Source organism: Trichoplusia ni, chromosome 16, assembly GCF_003590095.1.
Source record: "Trichoplusia ni isolate ovarian cell line Hi5 chromosome 16, tn1, whole genome shotgun sequence".
Lineage (NCBI taxonomy): Eukaryota > Metazoa > Arthropoda > Insecta > Lepidoptera > Noctuidae > Trichoplusia > Trichoplusia ni.
This window is the reverse complement of record NC_039493.1, coordinates 9,530,894-9,553,179: the sequence shown is the minus strand read 5'-3', so window position 1 is coordinate 9,553,179 and position 22,286 is coordinate 9,530,894. Positions and strand designations below refer to the sequence as shown.

The following is a 22,286-nucleotide window of genomic DNA, read 5'->3' as shown; positions in this document are numbered from 1 at the left end:
CCATGAATGCTTGTCCTGAGTCTAGGTGTCTTTGTGAATGTGACTATAATGTTTTTTGAATGCTAGATTATTAAATTCCTTAAAGTGGAAATCGTTTGTTATGAATTATTATTTTCGTGTGGGAAGGCATAGGGCAGCAGGTTTTGAAAATGATAAACATATTTGAAACTGCACAATTGCATTTTAATGTTATATATAACAAGAGTGTCTTCTTAGACAATTTAATTACCCAATTCTAATGAACTCTTACTTTCTTTTAAAACATGACTGAACTACTTAGAACGGGCTTTGTACCCAATTTGAGCTTTTTCATTTAATTTGTAAAACAGTTCCCAGAAAGCTATTCTGGAGTTGAAATATCTCTTCCCGACTGTTAGGTCCGCGTCAATATTCAAATAGTATTGACTGTCTTTTGTGGCTGCTGGCCACTGCACAGGTAAGATTTCGGTCGTCTGCGGAGTTGGGTTTCTGGAAAAAGAGAAATGAGAACTTAATTTTGCATTGTACTTTTATGCATTGTATTGCAGGAGCGTAGTTGATGCCTACTATTAGCAGGTTTATGTTATATTTCTCGATGTCTAAGATTCAGGTCGCGGAGTGTTTCATGAACTGTGTATGGTCTCAATTCATAGCAAAACTTATTAGCCTACCATGAAGTAGACGAGCGCTATTGGCTGGTGCTTCAAAATGTAGGTCCATTATTTAAGTACATAACAATATACTACAAATTTCAATCTTACATACCCAAACTTAACAAAGTTGGCCCAAAGCGTCGTCATGCGGTCGATCACAAGTTGATCTTCAGGAGCTGGGTTTTTGTCCATGTACGAGATATCAAACAAGTAACCAATTTCATCAGCATGTGATGCTCCAGGAACTGTTACATTAAGTCTATTTTTCACAAAGTTTCTTTCGCCATCGTAGGAAAACAAGTAATAATATATGTTCTTAAGACCATTGTCGAGATATTTCTGTAACGTTCTTGCCGTAGGGTAATTGAAGAAGAGGTCAGAATACACTTTGATAAGTCCTTCTACAACGTTTTCGCTTATAATTTCGTCCCCAATGTAGAAATTCCTGACAATTTGTTCCATTTCATTTAGGTCTAGCGTGTTAAAATTAAAGTAATAATTTAAATACTCCAAAAAAATCTCAGAGTTTTGCGAAATCTCTTCAGCTGTCTTAGATCTGAAGTCTGCTAAACCTTCATCTTTGTTGACTCCTAGTAGAGTAGGCAAGTTTCCAAGATTCGGCTTCTTTATATTGAGGGGAAAATCGTGAATGAACCTTGTAACATTATCAAAGTCGTTTTCGACGCAGGGATTATAGCTTAGTTTCAGTTCTGCTCCAGCTGCAATCACTAAATCGGTATCGATTGACGCCAGAAATGACAAGGCTTCTTTGGTATCTGTTGTTTCAAAACCGAGTTGCTTAGCAATTTTCAGAGGTACTAACGGTTCAGGAGCCCCTACGGCCCAAGGAGCCAGGGCAACACCACTTTGCATGATCACCTGATTGAACAACTTTTCTTGACTGTACATTGATTGAAAATCAACAGATGAACCACCCGCACTCTCCCCAAATATTGTTATTTGGTCTGGGTTCCCGCCAAATGCTTCAATGTTATTCTTAATCCACTTCAAAGCCAACTGCTGGTCTTTTAATCCTTGATTTCCGGGAACTTCAGGGACATCAAGACACATGAACCCGTAGGGTCCGACACGGTAGTTAATTGTAACTAAGATTAAGTCCTGTTTAACTAAGTAACGAGGTCCATACAAAAATCTCCCTGAGTATCCAATTTTGAATGCTCCACCGTATATCCAAACTAATACAGGTAATCGATTTTTGGAATTTGCTGTGTTAGGTACATACACATTTAAATGAAGACAGTCTATTGATCCAACTTCTTTATCAGTAAACTCATCAACTTGGGGGCACACAGCGGAGTCATCATAAGCATCAAAAGGTTCATCAAATCCAGGATGGGGTTCGGAAGGCTAAAACATTAAAAATATGTTTAGGCACAAACTAACCAACAACAATTATGCGTTTTGTCTGTGATGTAACGGGTTATTCAGGTGCGTAACATATAACGGCTTTGCCATACTAGTTTAAGACCCAACAGGATATCTTGATTCGGGCGATCACGACAAATACGCGTGAGAAAACTGCCGTAACCTTAAAATAATCTAAGTACTTACCCCGAATGGGTTTGCTCCGTCAACAGTTGCGTATGGAATACCCATGAACATGGCGTAGTCGCCATCGGTGGCTCTGAGACCACGAATCAACCCCACTTTTGTATCAACCAATGGGTCAATCCTTGACATAGCTGTGCCATAGTGAATGAGACACGCCAATACCGGCAATATATTAAACTTGTATCGCCACATACTGCTCGCCACACCGTCAACGTACGCAATGTGTCTATTCTTGGTTAAAGCTTATAAGTAAAGTTTCGTAACAGATAAGGGACCTTGTCTTTATGTCAAGTGTGTGATGAGATACTCAGAAGATACCGATATGAGATGATAAATTTTGGCATTCATGAGATAAATCAGCACCATGGTAAAGTATTGCAGAATACTGAGAATAAAACTTTTTGTGCCGAGAGGATAAGAAAAGAATCAAAAGTATTATTTATTGTTGTATTTCATAAAAAAATCATAGGAAATGCAATAACTATCATGATAAATTTAGGGATTCGTAGCCGTATAACTATTTAAGCCGCAAATAATAAAGGGCTAATACACTTATCACTTAGTGATTGGAAATACTACAGTAAATCAATGATGTATCCAAGTCGCATCTCCAAATTCTTGTATTTGATTGTTTTTGCCCCGTACCAATATGATTACGTATATTAATTTTCGAAGTAGCGGGTATAGATAAAAAAGGCTATTTTAAATTTATCTTTAATCAAAATTGTATGAATAGAAGAAGAATAACTATAAATATAACATTAGTAATAACCCATTTTATTTATGCTTTTTAAAATGCGTTTATTTACAAAACATAATTTTGGTTATTTTGAAACATGGACTACATTACTTAGAGCTGTTTGCGTACCCTTTTTCAGCTTTTTCATTTAATTTGTAAAACAGATCCCAGAAAGCCACTCTCGAGTTGAAATATCTCTTTTTAATCGTCAGGTCTGCATCGATATTTAAATAGTATTGTTCGTCTTTGGTAGCCATCGGCCAGATCACGGGTAAGATATCGGTCGTCTGCGGAGTTGGGTTCCTGAAATTTTGAAAAAATATATAAATAATATACAGCATAATAACGTTAAATTAGTGTGTTACTTTCCGCGGGGTTCGGATCTTAATTTATTTTTATGCAAACGAGTGAATCGAAGTTAAAGACATGAGTGAATCGAAGTTAGACCATTGAAGCTAAACCTATATGACATGTCATATAGGTTTAGCTTCAATTCAATATAGGTTTAGTTGTTGTTTGTTTTTGATCTAGAAGGGGAGATTGGGGGGGGGGGCTGTTAGTAATAATATGCGAAGTTCATTGGCATATGTATGATGCTTTACCTTGTGTTGCTACACCTATCTTATTAATTGAATATGCTCCTTGGAGTAGTGTAATGCTCACGTGGGTTTGAAACAGGAGGTTTGAGATCTTTGACGATAAACTACACCAGTCTGTTTGACCAAGTGACATTTCGATGATCGTTAACGACATTAGCTTATAAGTGTAAATGTATGGAGGAGTCTCGTGATTATTGGAAACGAACTTTAATTTTCAAACATTTGAGTGTTATAGACGAGATCGGTTTTAGAAATGTCACTTGCCTAAAGGGGCTCATAATAGCTTCATCCGACAGTCTAATTTTCACTATAATAAACATATATCAAATGTTAACGTTACGTACCCAAATTTAGCAAAGTTGGCCCATAGCGTAGTGACGCGGTCGATCACAAGTTGATCTTCAGGAGTTGGGTTCTTGTCCATGTAAGAGACATCAAAGAAATAACCGAGCTCATCAGCATGTGCGACTCCAGTAGCGCTTATATTGAGTCTGTTTTTTGCGTAATTCCTCCCTCCATCGTAGGAAAACAAGTAATAATAAACATTCTTAAGACCATTGTCAAGATATTTCTGTAACGCTCTTGCCGTTGGATAGTTGAACTTGAAGTCAGAATACATTTGAATAAGTCCGTCTGTAACGTTTTCACTTACAATTTCGTCCCCAATATAAAAGTTCCGTACGATTTGTTCCATTTCATTGAGTTCTTCAGTGTTAAAATCAAAATTATCATTTAAAAAGTTGAAAAATAGGTCAGAGTATTCGGAAATCTCTTCAGCGTTCTTGCCTCCAAATTCAGCTAGGCCTTCATCTTTGTTGGCTCCTATGAGAGTAGGCAAGTATCCAAGATTCGGTTTCTTTATATTGATGGGGAAATCATGAATAAACTTTTCAACATTATCGAAATCGTTTTCGACACAAGGACTAGTGGTTAGTTTTAATTCTATTCCAGCGGCAATCACTAAATTAGTGTCGATTGATGCCAAGAAGGATAACGCTTCTTTGGTATCCGTCGTTTTAAAACCGAGGTGTTCAGATAGTATCAGAGGTATGGAGGGTTTAGGAGCTCTTACAGCTCCCCATGGAACTAGAGCAGTTCCACTTTGCATTATTACTTGATGGAATAATTTCCCTTGACTGTAGGTTAAATGATAATCTACAGATGCACCACCGGCACTCTCCCCGAATATTGTTATTTTGTCGGGGTTTCCTCCAAATGCTTCGATGTTGTTTTTAACCCACTTCAAAGCTAACTGCTGGTCTTTTAAACCTTGGTTTCCAGGCACTTCAGGCACATCAAGACACATGAACCCATACGGGCCGACCCGATAGTTAACGGTTACTAAGATTACATCTTGTTTAACTAAAAAACGAGGTCCATAGACAAATCTCCCTGAGTATCCGACTCTGAATCCTCCGCCATAAAACCAAACTAGTACAGGTAAGCGGTTTCTGGAATTTGCTGAATTAGGCACATACACATTTAAATGCAGACAGTCTATTGATCCCACTTCTTTATTAGTGAACTGATCAAGTTGGGGGCACACAGCAGTGTCATCGTAAGCATCAAAAGCGTCATCAAATCCAGGGTGGGGTGTAGACGGCTATAACCAAAACATTTTGTAAATTAAACTGAAACTGATCTAAATTTATTTCACATTTATCGAAGTACTTACGCCGAATGGGTTGGCTTCATCAACAGTTGCGTATGGAATACCCATGAACATTGCGTAGTCACCATCGCTTGCTCTGAGACCACGAATCAAGCCGATTTTTGTGTCAACCAAAGGGTCAATCCTTGACATTGCTGAGCCATATTGGATGACACACAGCAATACCGCCAATATATTATACTTGTGGCACCACATATTGTCGCGACACGGTCAGCGTACACAATGTATTAGTAGCTCTTGGATATAACGTATATGTAATGATTTTTAGATAAGGGACCTTGTCTTCATGTCAAGTGTGTGGTGAGATACTCGGAGCATCCCGATATGGAATGATAAAGGTTTGGCAGTCATATGACAAATAACCAAAGCTAGATTTTTTGTTATGATTGGAAAATACACAAGTCTTATCTTACTATATAAAAATCTAGTTAACGGAAAACTATTGTCCAATTATTATTTTAATTATTTAGCAAGTCAGCTAGTGGTCTATTCAAAATAACTTATTTTATGTTGTTCATTCTAAATGGTAATTGCATTAAATTTGACCCGATTCATGTGTGTGTGTATTCCTATACAATGTGTTAAAGCCATGTGATTTATCGAAAATATTGGTGGTCGTTCAAGATTGAAAAAAAAAAACATTTTGGCTGGGTTATGCGTTATTGTACAGCCATTGAAAATATATAAATGCTATATCTAACTTGTACATTTTTGCGACACTTTGGAGGAAAATACAGGTAGACTAAATACCGGGTTTTGAAAGATAAGATTTATATGTAACAACATCCGACGCTTATCTATATTTATCTTAAAGTGCATGATCATTATTGAAACCACACGACATACGAGAAAAGACGGATAGGCCAGACATCAATCTAAAATATAAACATGTTTGTATGACTTGCGCACACATAGATACTGCCCGTGGATACGATCTTTCGGACCGTGCAAGCGCATGTGCCCTATGCTTGGGATACGTGTCTCTGTACTTTTTTTATGCAATAACTGAGCAATAATGAGAATGTAAAATCTCATATTTCAGTTCATCAGTCTTAATTCAGTCAATTTCAGTTTATTGATCACTTCTTGTTCCCGCTAATTTTTAATAAATTTATTAGGTTTTTTTTAATGTTATTTGGGTGCATATATGTGGTTTAAAAAAAATATTTCGTGGCTAAGCTATAACCGCATAAGTGATTCGATCACAGGTTAAGCTATGCTTGACGCGGTTGGTTTGTAGATGGGTGACCATGTTTGTCATAATGAGTTCCTCCGGAAGGCACGTTAAATTGAGGCTGTTATTCCTATATCTTTGACAGTCGTTACAGGTAGTCAGAAGCTTGAAAATCTGACAACCAATCTAACTAAGGGGTATCGTGTTGCCCAGGTAACTGGGTTGAGAAGGTCAGACAGGCAGTCGCTCCTTGTAAAACACTGGTACTCAGCTGAAACCGGTTGGACTGGTAGCCGACCCCAACATAGTTGGGAAAAAGGCTAGGCCGATGATGATATGTGATTTAAATGCAAGTAGTAATAAACGGTTATTCTAATTCGATGTATTTCAATATAAATGTATTTTGTGATTCAACGAAAAGATTATAATATACAAGGTGAGAATCGTTTTATCGTGGCTACGCGATATTTAAAATGTGTCATCAGCACTCGTCAAGAGACATAAGACCAAACTCATAACAGCGACAGTACAAAACAGCTTCGGCTCTAAAGATTTTACTTTAAAAAAAGATTTATTAAGTGACAATTTTTTTGAAAAGAGTCAACTATAAAATTCTGTGTATTTAATATACGACAAATAATCATAGCAATATATTAATGACGTATAAGATAAATGGTATTTCTGAAGTTTTTAGAAGATTTAGCACAACAGAAAAAGCACAGTTTGAGCCTTGGTTATTGGTACGTGATATGAAAATAATATAAAACTACAATTATTCATTGACATAAAACAATTAAGAAACAAAATTACTTTAACAATAATAAAGTATTTAAAGCATAGACTTAACTATCGAGAAGTGTCTTTGTACCCGATTTGAGCTTTTTTATTTAATTTGTAAAACAGATCCCAGAAAGCCATTCTGGAGTTGAAATATCTCTTCCCGACTGTCAGGTCCGCGCCGATATTTAAATAATATTGTTCGTTTTTGGTGACTGCTGGCCATAGCACCGGTAAGATTTCGGTCGTCTCCGGAGTTGGGTTTCTGAAAAATATTAAAAATTATACATAGTTTTTTGTTCCACGTAAATCTGAACAGAAGCACAAGCTTTGATTAGTTTGCCAGACTACTGGGGAATAAATATGTATTAATTGGCGACACCTTTAAAGCCTCTAGCCAAAAAAAGTTAAATACTACGTTAGCATCGCTTAGTAGCGGCCATAGAAATCTAAATAACAATATTTAGATTTCTATGGTAGCGGCAATAACGCGTACCTTCGGGTTTCGACCTATACCTAAATGTCTAACTTATTAATTGGCTTAGATTATTTAAAAGGAATTTCTTGCAGGTTCTTCGCCATAGCCATGACATTTTGAAACTATACACCTAAAATTATTACTATAATGTTTTAAAAGTGTCTGGAAAATAGTCCTATTGAAATAAAAATTTTTGATTTTGAGTTGAAAATCATAAAAAAGTTACATCTAGGAATGTTGTCTTCTTATAGGTAAATGAAGTCTTGGCTTGTAATGTTTAAAAGTTGAATTGACTATAACAAACACAAACAAAACACATCCATGGTTGCTGATCTATTATTATAGTGTCTATAAGTATGTATATTACAAATGTCAATTACACGTACCCGAACTTCGCAAAGTTGGCCCATAACGTCGTGATGCGGTCGATCACAAGTTGGTCTTCAGGAGATGGGGTCTTATCCATGATGAAAATGTCAAATAAATAACCAAGTTCATCAGCATGTGCCGTTCCAGCAGCTGTTATATTGAGATTTTTTTTTAAGAAGTTCCGTCCACCGTCGTAGGAAAACAAGTAATAATATAAATTCTTTAGACCATTGTCAAGATATTTCTGTATGGTTCTTACCGCAGGGTAATGGTACATCAAGTCTGAATACACTTGAATGAGTCCGTCTACGACATTTTCGCTTACAATTTCGTCACCAATGTAGAAATTCCTTACTAATTTTTCCATTTCATTAAGTTTTTCGGCATCGAAATTAAAATTATCATTTAAATAGTCCTTAAAAACATTAGGGATTTGTGAAATGTCTTCGGCTGTTTTCTTTCCAAACGTTATAAGACCTTCGTCTTTGTTGGCTCCTAGGAGAGTGGGTAAGTTACCAAGATTCGGCTGCTTTATGTTGATAGGATAATCATGAATAAACCTTTCAATATTGTCGTATTCTTTTTCTACACAAGGATGGTATTTAAGATTAAGTTCAATTGCTGCTGCAATCACTAAATTAGTGTCAATTGAAGATAAAAATGACAATGCTTCTTTGGTGTCCGTCGTTTTAAAACCGAGTTGTTCAGATATTTTTAGAGGCACTGAGGGATCAGGACCTCTTGCTGATGATGTGGTCTCAGCAACACCACTTTGCATAATAACTTGGTGGAACAACTTTTCTTGACCGTATATTAAATGTAAGTTTACAGACTTACCACCCGCGCTCTCCCCGAATATTGTTATTCGGTCTGGGTTTCCGCCAAAAGCTTCAATGTTGTTCTTAACCCACTTCAAAGCCAATTGCTGGTCTTTTAAACCTTGATTTCCGGGAACTTCAGGTACATCAAGACACATGAAGCCGTAGGGGCCCACACGGTAATTAAGTGTAACTAAAATTATGTCTTGTTTAACTAAGAATCGAGGTCCATACCAAGATCTCCCTGAGTATCCAACCTTAAATGCTCCACCATAAATCCAAACTAATACAGGTAATCGGTTTCTGAAACTTGCTGAATTAGGAACATATACATTTAAACGGAGGCAGTCTATTGATCCAACTAGTTCATTGGTAAAATCATCAACTTGCGGGCACACTGCGGTATCATCATAGGCATCAAAAGCTTCATCAAATCCAGGGTGGGGTTTGGAAAGCTGAAATCATTAAAAAAATTACGTGAAATAAACTTGGAACTAATCTAAAATAATTTTGTATACTTCTACATTTAAGTACTTACCCCGAACGCATTGGTTTCGTCAACAGTCGCATATGGAATACCCATGAACATGGCGTAGTCACCATCGCTTGCTCTGACACCCCGAATTAAGCCAACGTTTGTATCAACCAAGGGGTCAATCCTTGACACTGCCTTTCCATACTGGATAAGACAAAACAATGCCAGTAGTTTGTTTAATTTGTAATTCCACATGGTGTCCGCGACACGATCAGTATATGCAATGTATCAACTCTTGAACATAGCTTATAACTGAAGATTCTATGACATCTAAGATAAGGGACTTTGCCTTATATCAAGTGTGCAATAAGATATACCGACACCGATATAGACTGATAAATTATGGTATCATATTTCATCTAAATCTTTCTTGATAGTAAAGTATGGTATATTAGAAAGCCTTATAGCCTCAGTCGCAGGAGTGCCCACTAGGACCACCTGCTCCTCAGCCTGTGAGCTGTCTTGCCCCTTCCGTAGATAAGTGTGTGTTGTGGGTTCGGTTTTGTTTTGATTCGCTTCTGTCATGTTGTGTTGAAAAACCGTTGTCTGCTACCGATAAAATATTATATTTAGGGATACAAAATAAAAATATTAGGTAGCCTGTGTGCTATAATTTATGTTGAGTAGACTAGTAAATGAGAAAAATACCTATTACCAAATTCAAAGTTGGGCTATTCTTTCAGTACCAGTTTAATTAAATATAGAGTTTGAGAATTTGCTTTTGAGATTAGATATCGTTTTTGTCGAGACTCTTGTCTTGTCATGACAGGACACTGATAGAAGACACGAACATTCCATGTCATGGAGGCTGGCTTGTTGGTCTAGTGGTTAGTTACCCTGATTTAAATATAATATACCTGTAGAATTTACCGGAGGTCGTTGGTTTCCTACTATCATAAACAAATATTTGTGTGATGAGCACGTTCATTTTTGTTCTGTTCTTGGGTTTTTCTTCTACATTATGCATGCACTTAGTAATATGCAGATACTCACTAGATGGCGTTGCGTGAATGTTATGGAATATTATTATTTGTATCAATTATGAAAGAGACCGGTCTTTAAAAAAATTTATCAGTATTATATTTTCGATATCAACTATTAAGATGGCTTCTAAATGGATTAAGAAAAGAACAGTCAACTGTCTATGAACAAAGTCAAAATAGCAAATACGCAACTACGAGAAGGTACATAACGAAACATATTTTTGTTTAAGTATTTATTTATTTTATGAACTGCCTTGCAACTAAAGATTAGATAAACCTGTTATGACAGTTATATGAAAACATTTTATAATAAAAGAGATAATTTGTCATCAAAATAATATACTATGGATTTTCTTGCCGGTTATCCTCTCCAACCGCACAATTTATTTTGAAAATGCTCTCCTTAAAATACAAACTTTTGATTTTGACTCTAGATAATTTGAGAAGAGTAGAAGTAGAGTTTTTGAGAATAAGTTATAGCAAAATAATAAAGTAGTTTATTTTGAAACATGAATTTAATTAATTGGAGCTATCTTTGTATCCAATTTGAGCTTTTTCATTTAATTTGTAAAACAGATCCCAGAAAGCTACTCTGGAGTTGAAATATCTCTTCCCAACTGTCAGGTCCGCGTCAATATCCAAATAGTATTGTTCGTTTTTGGTGGCTGCTGGCCACAGCACAGGTAAGATATCGGTCGTCTGCGGAGTTGGGTTCCTGAAATACATATTAAACCTATTAACTATTATTACTATTCAGATAGACAAACAAATAGTTCATTGAGGATCCATTCATCATATCTACCGTAGGCTTCGAGTCTCAAATCAGCTAATATTTATTTTTTAAAAATTACGCAATAAGCCATTCTGGGGCCTTAGTATGCGATGGTTTTCTTTTACATTATCAACATTGCATTCTTCGTAGAAACGCCTTATGCTCTGCCTTTTCAATTGGAAAAAAACGAACTCTTTGTTGGAAATGTAATAGGCAGCTTGAAGTGTAACTTAGTGTATTAATAGGTGACTAAAAGCAACAATGTATTAAAAACGACAATGTCACGTACCCGAACTTAACAAAGTTAGCCCATAACGTCGTCATGCGGTCGATTACAAGTTGGTCTTCAGGAGCGGGGCTTTTGTCCATGTAAGAAATATCAAATAAATAACCAATTTCATCAGCATGTGCAGCTCCAGCAGCGGTTACATTGAATTTATCTTTCACGTAGTTTCTGCCACCATCGTAGGAAAACATGTAGAGATATATATTTTTTAGACCATTGTCAAGATATTTTCGATAAGTTCTTGCCGTAGGATAAATGTACATCAAATCCGAATATATTTGAATTAGCCCTCCTATAACGTCTTTGCTAATTATTTCATCTCCTATGTAGAAATTCCTTACTATTTGTTCCATTTCATGAAGCTCTTCAGTGTTTAAATTAAAATTATCATTTAAATAGTTTAAAAACATGTCATAGTCCTGTGAAATCTTTTCGGCAGTCCTAGTTTCGAATTCTACTAAACCTTCATCTTTGTTGGCTCCCAGGAGAGTAGGCAAGTTTCCGAGATTTGGCTTCTTTATGTTGATGGGGAAATCAGGAATAAACCTTTCAACGTTTTCGAAATAATTTTCCACGCAGGGATTATATTTTAGTTTAAGTTCTTCAGCAGCCACAATAACTAATTTGGTATCGATTGATGCCAAAAATGACAACGCTTCTTTGGTATGTGTCGTTTTAAAACCGAGTTGTTCCGATAATTTTAGAGGTACTGAGGGGTCTGGATATTTTACTAACGACGTAGCCATGGCGGTACCACTTTGCATTATAACTTGGTGGAACAACTTTTCTTGACTGTACATTAATTGAAAGTCTACTGATTTACTACCTGCACTCTCCCCGAATATTGTTATTCGGTCGGGGTTCGCTCCAAATGCTGCAATATTGTCCTTAATCCACTTCAAAGCCAACTGCTGGTCTTTTAAACCTTGATTTCCGGGAACTTCAGGCACGTCAAGACACATGAACCCGTAGGGGCCGACACGGTAATTAAGTGTAACTAAGATTATGTCTTGTTTAACTAAGAAGCGAGGTCCATACAAATATCTGCCTGAGTATCCGATTTTAAGTGATCCGCCATGAATCCAAACTAGTACAGGTAATCGGTTGTTAGAATTCGCTTTATTAGGAACGTAAACATTCAGATGGAGGCAGTCTAATGATCCAATTACTTCTTTGGTAAGATCATCAAGATGAGGGCACATAGCGGTATCATTGTAAGCATCAAAAGCTTCATTGAATCTAGGATAGGGTTTTGAAAGCTGAAATCGGTGAAGAAGTTGTGAAATGAAGCTGGAAAGAATGTAAAATTATTTCTAGTGAATCGAAGTACTTACACCGAACGGGTTGGCTTCATCAACAGTTGCGTATGGAATACCCATGAACATGGCGTAGTCGCCGTCAGTGGCTCTGAGACCACGAATCATGCCGACGTTTGTATCAACCAAAGGGTCAATCCTGGACATTGCTGTGCCATAGTTGAAAACAAAACTCAATAACAGTATAGTGTTACATTTGTAGCGCCACATGGTGCTCACGTTACAGTCAGCGTATACTATGTGCTGTGAACCCTTGGACTAAACTTATAAGTGAAAATCTACATGGGACATAAGATAAGGACCTTGTCAAGTCTGCAATAAGATATAATGATACCGATACGAACCGATAAATTTTACATAAGAGATGAGAAAATGTAATGTTTATGTCTTTGATTTACTCAAACATAAGCATAAAGTTAGAAAAATATATATTTTCACTTTTTGACATTGAAAAGTTAAAAGATAACCGTGATGTGCAACGCATGGGTTAAAATCTAGCAGGCGGATTAAATTTGGGTGTTTTTTAAAGATCAGACTTGTCAGTTGCAAGATCTGACGTTTTTCTACGTAATCTCAAAACACAATATCATTATTTATTACGATAAAAATAATAAGTCTTAAACCCAACGAGAGATAGTACAGATACAGAAGTAAATCAATAATCTACCGTCAAGTGCCCTCCAGCAACGCACACGTAAACATGGATCACGGTGTCGATATCTTGACCGGTTGAAATATGTACGATCGCGTGTGGCTTCTTTTTTTCCACATAGATTTAGACACAGAATGTCGAAGTCTCACAATTGCCATATTTATTTTAGGAATTCCATGTTAAAGAGATGCTTCCCCATATCCGACGTCGCTAGAGGCTTGTTTAGCCCATGAGTACGTAGACGTGTATTCGCTTCTTTTGATAGTAGAAGCGAAACATCTGGGGTTGCTCAATATGTAAATGCATAAAGTGTAAAGGGATAAAATGTTCGGCGCCAAATGCTCTGCGTTCAGAAGGTCCTAAAAGCAAGGGAAGCAAAATATTAATGGTCAAGAATCCAAATTCGTCATTAATTATGGAAGCAATAACTAAAAACTCGACAAATATGGAGAAGTTTGGAGATGTGATCTACCCGGGCTTGAACCTATTCTCACCATTCAGCTTTTATCTGAAGAAACTGCACAAAGAATAGCCTAGAAGAAATAGTGTCAGATGCACGAGTTTTTTTTATACTTTTTTATATTATGTTGAGTTTATTATGTATGCGTTCAATTACGCAATTAAACACTTTTTCTTTTTCTTTCACTTCAGTTGCACGAGAGTTATTTGTTTAGATTGAACGTGATGATATAACATGGATGATCCTTTTTTTTCTGGGTAGGTACTACCACCAAATGGACGATGTCAATGGAAGAATGCAGTTAGCTTCGTTAATTTGGCTTAGACTTTGCCTCACCGTTTGCGCTCCAGCGTTAGATATTTAAAAATAATAGAAAATTATTGTTATCAGTACATTGCTTTCTTAACTTGTCATTGGTATCGGCTTACCTCGAAGTAGTTTGTTTGGAATTGTTTGCTATGTAAGTACGTCACAGACTGGCTTGGCATGCCATTACAACTCATCTGAACAAAAGCAATTGGCAGAGATATAAGTAAACGTTTTTGATGCCCGAGTATAGCCGTTTTTGGGAATGTATTAATTAATACAAGTAACAACAGAACAACATTTATTTCAAAACTTAGTAAAAAGTTTTAGGTACAGATCACGCGTAGGTTTTATATACATTTTTTTGTTATTGGAAACCGACATGAATGTTTAACACACTTCAAATAGATACACAATACATTTATGTATTTGATCAGTGATTTGTCTGAATCTAAATAAATATTTACATATTCTTGTGGACAACCAATGGCTGACCACGGATATCCTTCCAACTTTCCTTTAGATCTACAGTTCCACCACCACATACTTATCTCTTGTGTACACTTTATTGCATAGGATCAACTAAAGCTGTGTCGCATCATAAGATTACATATCGTAACAGCTACAGGCTAAAATAGATAAAATAATACCTGCAGTTGTTGAAAAATAGTCATGTTTCAGCGTGACATATTGGTTTTGCTTGAATGTTCCTTATCATCAATACTAATATTATAAAATTTAAGAGTTTGTTTGTTTGTCGAACGCGATAATCTTAAGAACTGATGGTCTGATTTGAAAACTTCACTCAGTGTTAGATAGACCATTTATTGACGAAGGCAACGAACTATATAGCAACACGCTATGATTAACGGGACAATGGGTTCCAGTCAGTCTATCACTTAAGGGCTAAATACTACGAGCTATCTTTGTACCCAACTTGCGCCTTTTCATTTAATTTGTAAAACATATCCCAAAAAGCTACTCTGGAGTTGAAATATCTCTTCCCGACTGTAAGGTCCGCGTCAATATCCAAATAGTATTGACTGTCTTTTGTGGCTGCCGGCCACAGCACAGGTAAGATTTCAGAAGTATGGGGAGTTGGGTTTCTGAAAAAAATATATAAGTAAAGAGCTATTCCGAGCATAAAAAGAGCAATGATAAGGAGCAACAGGTAAGGCCACGTAAGTAGGGAATCCTACGAACACGTAAATCATAACAGGGTGTGACCTGCAACGGCATCATGCTGAACTATTATCGAACATCGACAAGTAACTGAATCTTTGGGTTATTTAGGACAACAAAAAGTTTAACTGGTGATAGGTCTTTTTTCCAGACATTCACGGGTTATGTCAACAATGTCTAAAATAATACATTACACACATCCAAATTACGTACCCAAATTTAGCAAAGTTAGCCCACAACATCGTGACTCGGTCGATCACAAGTTGATCTTTAGGAGCTGGGTTTTTGTCCATGTAGGAGATATCAAAAAAGTAACCAATTTCATCAGCATGTGCAGCTCCAGCAACTGTTATGTTAATTCTCTTTTTCACAAAGTTCCTTCCACCATCATAAGAAAACAAGTAATAATATATATTCTTTAGACCATTGTCAAGATATTTTTGTAAAGTTCTCGCTGCAGGGTAGTTGTACATTAAATCCGAATACACTTTAATAAGTCCGTGTACTACATCTTTACTAACAGTTTTGTCACCAATATAAAAATTCCTTACAATTTGTTCCATGTCATGAAGTTCTTCAGTGTTGAAAATGAAATTATCATTTAATTGGTTCAAGAATATGTTTGAGTATTGAGATGTAATCTCTTCGGTTGTCTTAGTTGCGAACACTGCCAAACCTTCGTCTTTGTTAGCTCCCAGGAGAGTAGGCAAGTTTCCAAGATTTGGCTTCTTTATGTTGATGGGGAAATCATGAATGAACTTTTCAACGTTTTCGAAATCGTTTTCCACGCAGGGACCGTAGCTTAGTTTAAGTGCTGCTGCCGCTGCAATGACTGAATTGGTGTCAATTGATGCAAGAAATGATAACGCGTCTTTGGTATCCGTCGTTTTGAAACCGAGTTGCTCAGATATTTTCAGAGGTACCGAGGGTTCTGGACTTCTAACTGATGATGCAGCCACAGCAGCACCACTTTGCATAATTACTTGATGGAACAACTTTTCTTGACTGAATGTTAAATGCAAGTCTACAGATTTAGCACCTGCACTCTCCCCGAATATTGTTATTTGGTCGGGGTTTCCACCAAATGCTTCGATGTTGTTTTTAACCCACTTGAAAGCCAATTGCTGATCTTTTAAACCTTGATTTCCAGGAACTTCCGGTACATCAAGACACATGAACCCGTAGGGGCCGACGCGGTAATTTAGCGTAACTAAGATTATGTCTTGTTTAACTAAATAGCTAGGCCCATACAAAAACCTCCCTGAGTATCCAATTCTAAATGCTCCACCATAAATCCAAACTAATACTGGTAATCGGTTTCTGGAATTCGCTGTGTTAGGTACATATATATTTAAATGGAGACAGTCTATTGATCCAACTTCTTTATTGGTAAACTCATCAACTTGTGGGCACACAGCAGTATCATCGTAAGCATCAAAAGCATCAATAAATCCAGAGTGTGGTGTGGATGGCTAAAATAGAAACAAATGGTTATTTTAAACTAGGACTTACCTTAAATAATTTTACATATCTTAAGATGGTACTTACTCCGAAGGGATTGGTTTCGTTAACAATTGCGTATGGAATACCCATAAACATGTTGTAGGCACCATCGGTGGCTCTGAGACCATGAATCAAGCCAACGTTTGTATTAACCATAGGGTCAATCTCTGACATTGCTGTGCTATACTGGGTGGCACATAGCAATAACGGTAACGTGTAAATTGTGTATCGCCACATTGTGCTCGCAACACGGTCAGCGTATGCAATGTGCCATCCACAAGACAAAGCTCAAAAGTAAAGTTTATGCGAGGTTTACAAGATAAGGGTCATATAAAGACAAGGTGGTCTTAAATTACTATTATGATACCCGGACACCGATATGAACTGATAAATTGTGGCCAGCATATAACAAATGACCAGAATTATTATTATGATTGGCATATTATCATTTATTGTTTTGGTATAAAATAGGATTAGAAAAGAAAACGTCATGAGAGATATGGAATTGTGTTTGTTTGTAAACTGTTCCATTCTATATGATTATTAGCCTGCGATAATTGAGTTTGTGAAATTAATTAATGCAATTACAAAAAAAAAAATGTTAGTTATCCTACTACTATTATAAAGGCGAAAGTTTGTAAGTATGGATGTATGGATGTTTATGACTCTTTCACGTAAAACTTTACCACAATATAGCTTATACATCAGGATATCACATAGGCTACAATTTTTGAGGTTTTTAATGTGAGGTCGTAAAAAAACACATTTTTTGCGCTTACATTGCAAACGCTGACTGAATCCTACAAGATAGATAGAAGGCAGATAGATAGATAGAAGGCAGGTATACATTATAACTTATATCTTCTAACCACGCGGACGAAGTCGCGGGCAACAGCTAGTATGACTAAAGTTTGGCCATTGGAAAGATTGACATTCGCACGTTCATTTGTTCACAAAATGCGGGGTATCTTTTTATCAATTATGCATCAGACATGATCAATGTATGCAATGATCATGTGCGATGCACGAGAAACATGACTTACATGAAAATGATTTTGCTCTTTTTAATTTTCAGGTACCCGAATGGCAAAAACTTCAAACATTTTTGTCCGGCTGTTCGTGAGCTGCAGCCACTTGGTTGCGAAACTGATGGAGTTGATGTTTATGAGAAAACTATGCTGTATCTCAAAAAAAAAAATGGAACTTTGTTTTGAACGACGATCATGTCAGATGAGTTCTATGTCGTGTGATACAAACGCAACTTTGTAATTGAGTAACGAAATAACTCACGAGGGTAATTTACTCTCAAAAAATGATAAAAATTATTAAGAGTCTCGCAATTGGCGAATATCCTTCCTGAATTAAGGGTATGGGATGTTCTCGTTAGTCTTAATACCTTTGCGAATTTATGGGTAGAGGCAAAATCGTTGGATTGCGTATACTTATAATTTTTTTTTTTGCTGAACGAAAATTGTTGATAACTTCGGAATTTGCTATCACAACTTGCTTTTGAAGTTGTGATAGGTATTAAATAGACAGTAAGAAGAGTGTGTCAGCATGTTTCGGTTTTCAGCACCCGCGGCGAAGAACACAGAAACAACACATTTGTGCATCAGGCGCAACCGAAGGAAATGTCTAAACCCATTTAATGTACTTGACTATTGGTCACAAAATGTATATATATAGCTTTGCAAAGTACTAACTGACTGATAGAGGACGGCATACTTTTCGCAACATTATATTTGGCAACATCGAGGTGAAGATTATTGAAACTTACACTGGAAACTCTGTGCTCAGTGCAAACGTAGCTTTGTGGTATGGTACGTGTAACAATAATTGCTCATTCTGTCTTTTTTTATAAACAGCATATTAACCAATACATAACTAAAATTTTAACCTTATTTCAATCTTTACAGCATCATCATCATCAGCATTGCCTCTTCTTCATTATGTTGGGGTTGGCTTCGATGATGCAGTTAAGTACCAGTGATTTACAAGGAGCTATAGGAGAGAAGCTTTTTCTGACCTACTCAACCCAGTTACTTACCTGGGCAACAGGATACCGCCTAGTTAGACTGGTTGTCAGACTTTCTAGATTAACTAACTAAGTATAACACCTGAGATAAATAACAGCCGGGAATCACTATTTGACGTTCGTCCCGGAATACGGAAGCACTCGTTATGATAGATATGGTCACCCATCACCCCGGACCGACCGTTTCAAGCGTATCTTAACCTGTGATCGATCAACTTCCCTAGTTGTAGCTTACCCACGAGCTCCTTTTTACTGAAACCCTGTTTATGGGTTAAGAAATGGATGTCGAACGGAAGTAAATAAAATAGAGGCTCAATATTCATAAATGCCTAAAATATTGAGCAACATATTATTGTTTAGGCAGTTTTAAATTTAAATTTCTATATTTTGCTTTAAAATTGTGATCACAACAAATTGATATTACTTTTGCTGCAGAAGAGTGACAGCGCGCCATACAGCGGAATCATTCTTTCAGACCTAATTAATGTGTTACAGAAATCAAGACCCCGAATTTGAAATTGCTCTTTACAAAATATATTTCATTGTTGAAAGGAAGAATATTAAAAGAAAACCTCACAGAAGATATTATGTAGTATCCAGGAAAGAGTTATTGACAATGCTATCAAAGCACTTATTTTTAATAATAAATACAATCATGTAGTTCATTTTTGAAACATGGATTAGTATTATTAAGAACTATCTGCATATCCCTTTTGAGCCTTTTCATTATATTCATAAAACAGATCCCAGAAAGCTATTCTGGAGTTGAAATATCTCTTCCCGATTGTCAGGTCCGCGCCAATATTCAAATAGTATTGTTCATCTTTGGTGACTGCCGGCCATATCACAGGTATGATTTCAGTCGTCTGTGGAGTTGGGTTTCTGAAAATAGAAGAAATATAATAAATATGATATGCGAGCCAATTAGGGTTAGGGTTATAAATAAGGAATTCAAAAAATTGTTGTTGCAAAAATAACATACCCGTATTTAGCGAAGTTGGCCCATAATGTCGTGAAGCGGTCAATCACAAGCTGATCTTCCGGAGCTGGGTTTTTGTCCATGTAGGAAATATCAAATAAATAACCCAGGTCGTCAGCATGAGCAGTTCCTGGAGCCGTTATATTGAGTCTGTCCTTCAAGAAGTTCCTTCCGCCGTCGTAGGTGAACAAGTAATAATATATGTCTGTAACACCATTATCAAGATATTTCTGTAACGTTCTTTTCGCAGGATAAATAAACATGAAGTCCCCATGCACTCGAATAAGTTCATCTACAACATCTATGCTTATAGTTTCGTCTCCAATATAGAAATTTCTTACGATTTGTTCCAATTCACTAAGCTCTTGAGCGTTCAAATTGAAATAATTATTTAAAAAGTTCATAAATACGTTAGGGCCCTTTAAGATTTCTTCGGCTGTCTTAGTTATGAAATTTGCTAGACCTTCGTCATTGTTGGCTCCCAGTAGAATGGGTAAGTTTCCAATTTTCGGTTTCTTTACGTTTATGGGTAAATCGTCAATAAACCTTTCAACATTTACAAAATGGTTTTCTACGCAGGGTCCAAATCTTCCGTTTACCGCTGCTATCACTGAATTGCTATCGACAGATGCTAAAAATGCCAGCGCTTCTTTGGTATCCGTTGTTTTAAATCCGAGCCGTTCAGCTAGATTCAGAGCTGCCGAGGGTGAAGGATTGCTTACACCCCAAGGAGCCATAGCAACACCACTTTGCAATATAACTTGATTGAACAACTTTTCTTTACTGTACATTAATTGTAAGTCTACAGATACGGAACCCGCACTCTCCCCAAATACTGTTATTTGGTCGGAGTTTCCACCAAATGCTTCAATATTGTTCTTAACCCACTTCAAGGCCAATTGCTGGTCTTTTAAACCTTGATTTCCGGGAACTTCAGGTACATCGAGACACATGAACCCGTAGGGGCCCACACGGTAATTAAGTGTAACTAAGATAACGTCTTGTTTAACTAAAAAGCGAGGTCCATACAAAAATCTGCCTGCGAGTCCTCTTGCAAATGATCCGCCGAAAATCCAAACTAATACAGGTAAACGATTACCGGCACTAGCTGAATTAGGGACGTACACATTTAAATGCAGACAGTCTATTGATCCAACTTCTTTATTGGTAAACTCATCAACTTGCGGGCACACAACGGTATCATCGTAGGCATCAAAAGCGCCATCAAATCCTGGGTGGGGTTTGGAAGGCTGAAATCAATAAAAATATTTCGTAAATTAAGCTGTTAATTTGTTTAGTAATCAAAAGGTAAATCTTGTTTTGTCTGAGTCTAAAAATTTAGTTTGAAAATAGATGCTTATTATCATTATTTGAATCTCTTTTCATTCACGGGTTAACTTCATGAGAAGAGACCCGGTCCTTTTTAAAGGCGTGAACGGGGACACAGGTCCAACGTGCAGAGGCCTTCTTGAGAACTTTAATCTATAGTGCCCATCATCATCATCGCATCTACTAGGGATCATTCACTTCCGCTCTATGGGAGAACAGACATGAAGAATCCAAAGTAGATGCAAAACTCTTGCAATATATATGTAAAAATAATTAGGCTATTATATATTGACCAGTTCCTTAGATAATTCGGAGAACTATGGCACCTGCCTTTTTACGGTAATGCAAAACAAATTGGCAGGCGGTGACTCGCCGCTCACTAGATGGGCCCCTTATGATACCGTCACGATTAACAGCAGGTGGGCAACACCAGTGCGAGCGGCTAGGGGTGTAGAGAGGTGCGACACCGATTTCACCATCGCGGGTCACAGACTCGGAGCGGGTTTCCTCGTTATTACGCCATTAGACACTTCCACCCCCGAGCATATAGCTCTAGCGACCCCTCTCTAGCCAGCCAGTTAAGACAAGAAAGAGCTGGGAGTCCCCATGAAGAGTGACCCCCTGGGGCATTCAGGTTCCGTTGTGTCGCTACTCGCCACAAGCTGCCCTGCGGATGTATGCTCCTACATAGACCTTCAGATACATTTTTTTTTATATATCAAGGTTTGAAAAAGCATACTAATATGCGCCCTGGTCTTGCGTTATTCCCATGGAGAGAGAACGACTAGCTCCGAGGAGCTATTTATGTAATATGTAAGTGTTTTAAAAGTTTTTTTTTAATAACCTTCAATAAATGCATTAAGTACTAAGTACTTACCCCAAAGGGGTTGGTTTCGTCAACAACTGCATATGGAATACCCATGAACATGTTGTAGTCGCCATCGGTGGCTCTGAGGCCACGAATCAAGCCAACGTTTGTATTAACCACAGGGTCAATCCTTGACATTGCTGTGCCATACTGGATGTGGACACACAACAACACCAATGGTAAATTCATTTTGTATCGCCACATGGTGCCCTCGACACGACGTCAGCGTATGATCTATGAACTCTGAAAC

The 22,286-nt window shown here is 37.1% G+C and overlaps 6 protein-coding genes across 6 annotated transcripts; all 6 read right to left on the bottom strand.

Moving 5' to 3' along the window:
- Positions 1-161: 161 nt before the first annotated feature.
- LOC113502188 (juvenile hormone esterase-like) lies at positions 162-2,439 on the bottom strand. The gene is made up of 3 exons (XM_026883628.1): positions 2,205-2,439; positions 745-2,000; positions 162-468 (listed from the first exon to the last, which is right to left on the bottom strand). Exons 1-3 carry the CDS (start codon positions 2,394-2,396, stop codon positions 273-275), a joined length of 1,644 nt encoding a protein of 547 aa, XP_026739429.1. The 5' UTR covers positions 2,397-2,439; the 3' UTR covers positions 162-272.
- Positions 2,440-2,965: 526 nt separating this feature from the next.
- Positions 2,966-5,474, bottom strand: LOC113502187 (acetylcholinesterase-like). The gene is made up of 3 exons (XM_026883627.1): positions 5,218-5,474; positions 3,887-5,145; positions 2,966-3,246 (listed from the first exon to the last, which is right to left on the bottom strand). Exons 1-3 carry the CDS (start codon positions 5,407-5,409, stop codon positions 3,051-3,053), a joined length of 1,647 nt encoding a protein of 548 aa, XP_026739428.1. The 5' UTR covers positions 5,410-5,474; the 3' UTR covers positions 2,966-3,050.
- Positions 5,475-6,758: 1,284 nt separating this feature from the next.
- On the bottom strand, positions 6,759-9,664 carry LOC113502190 (acetylcholinesterase-like). Its single transcript, XM_026883630.1, has 3 exons — positions 9,369-9,664; positions 8,030-9,285; positions 6,759-7,430 (listed from the first exon to the last, which is right to left on the bottom strand). Exons 1-3 carry the CDS (start codon positions 9,558-9,560, stop codon positions 7,235-7,237), a joined length of 1,644 nt encoding a protein of 547 aa, XP_026739431.1. The 5' UTR covers positions 9,561-9,664; the 3' UTR covers positions 6,759-7,234.
- Positions 9,665-10,675: 1,011 nt separating this feature from the next.
- Positions 10,676-12,993, bottom strand: LOC113502189 (esterase B1-like). Its single transcript, XM_026883629.1, has 3 exons — positions 12,741-12,993; positions 11,410-12,665; positions 10,676-11,063 (listed from the first exon to the last, which is right to left on the bottom strand). The coding sequence occupies exons 1-3, from the start codon at positions 12,930-12,932 to the stop codon at positions 10,868-10,870; spliced, it is 1,644 nt and encodes a 547-aa protein (XP_026739430.1). The 5' UTR covers positions 12,933-12,993; the 3' UTR covers positions 10,676-10,867.
- Positions 12,994-14,428: 1,435 nt separating this feature from the next.
- Positions 14,429-17,409, bottom strand: LOC113502191 (juvenile hormone esterase-like). Its single transcript, XM_026883631.1, has 3 exons — positions 16,871-17,409; positions 15,536-16,794; positions 14,429-15,246 (listed from the first exon to the last, which is right to left on the bottom strand). The coding sequence occupies exons 1-3, from the start codon at positions 17,060-17,062 to the stop codon at positions 15,054-15,056; spliced, it is 1,644 nt and encodes a 547-aa protein (XP_026739432.1). The 5' UTR covers positions 17,063-17,409; the 3' UTR covers positions 14,429-15,053.
- A 1,969-nt stretch (positions 17,410-19,378) lies between these two features.
- LOC113502193 (acetylcholinesterase-like) lies at positions 19,379-22,279 on the bottom strand. Its single transcript, XM_026883632.1, has 3 exons — positions 22,046-22,279; positions 19,843-21,089; positions 19,379-19,742 (listed from the first exon to the last, which is right to left on the bottom strand). The coding sequence occupies exons 1-3, from the start codon at positions 22,238-22,240 to the stop codon at positions 19,550-19,552; spliced, it is 1,635 nt and encodes a 544-aa protein (XP_026739433.1). The 5' UTR covers positions 22,241-22,279; the 3' UTR covers positions 19,379-19,549.
- Between the last annotated feature and the right edge of the window lie 7 nt (positions 22,280-22,286).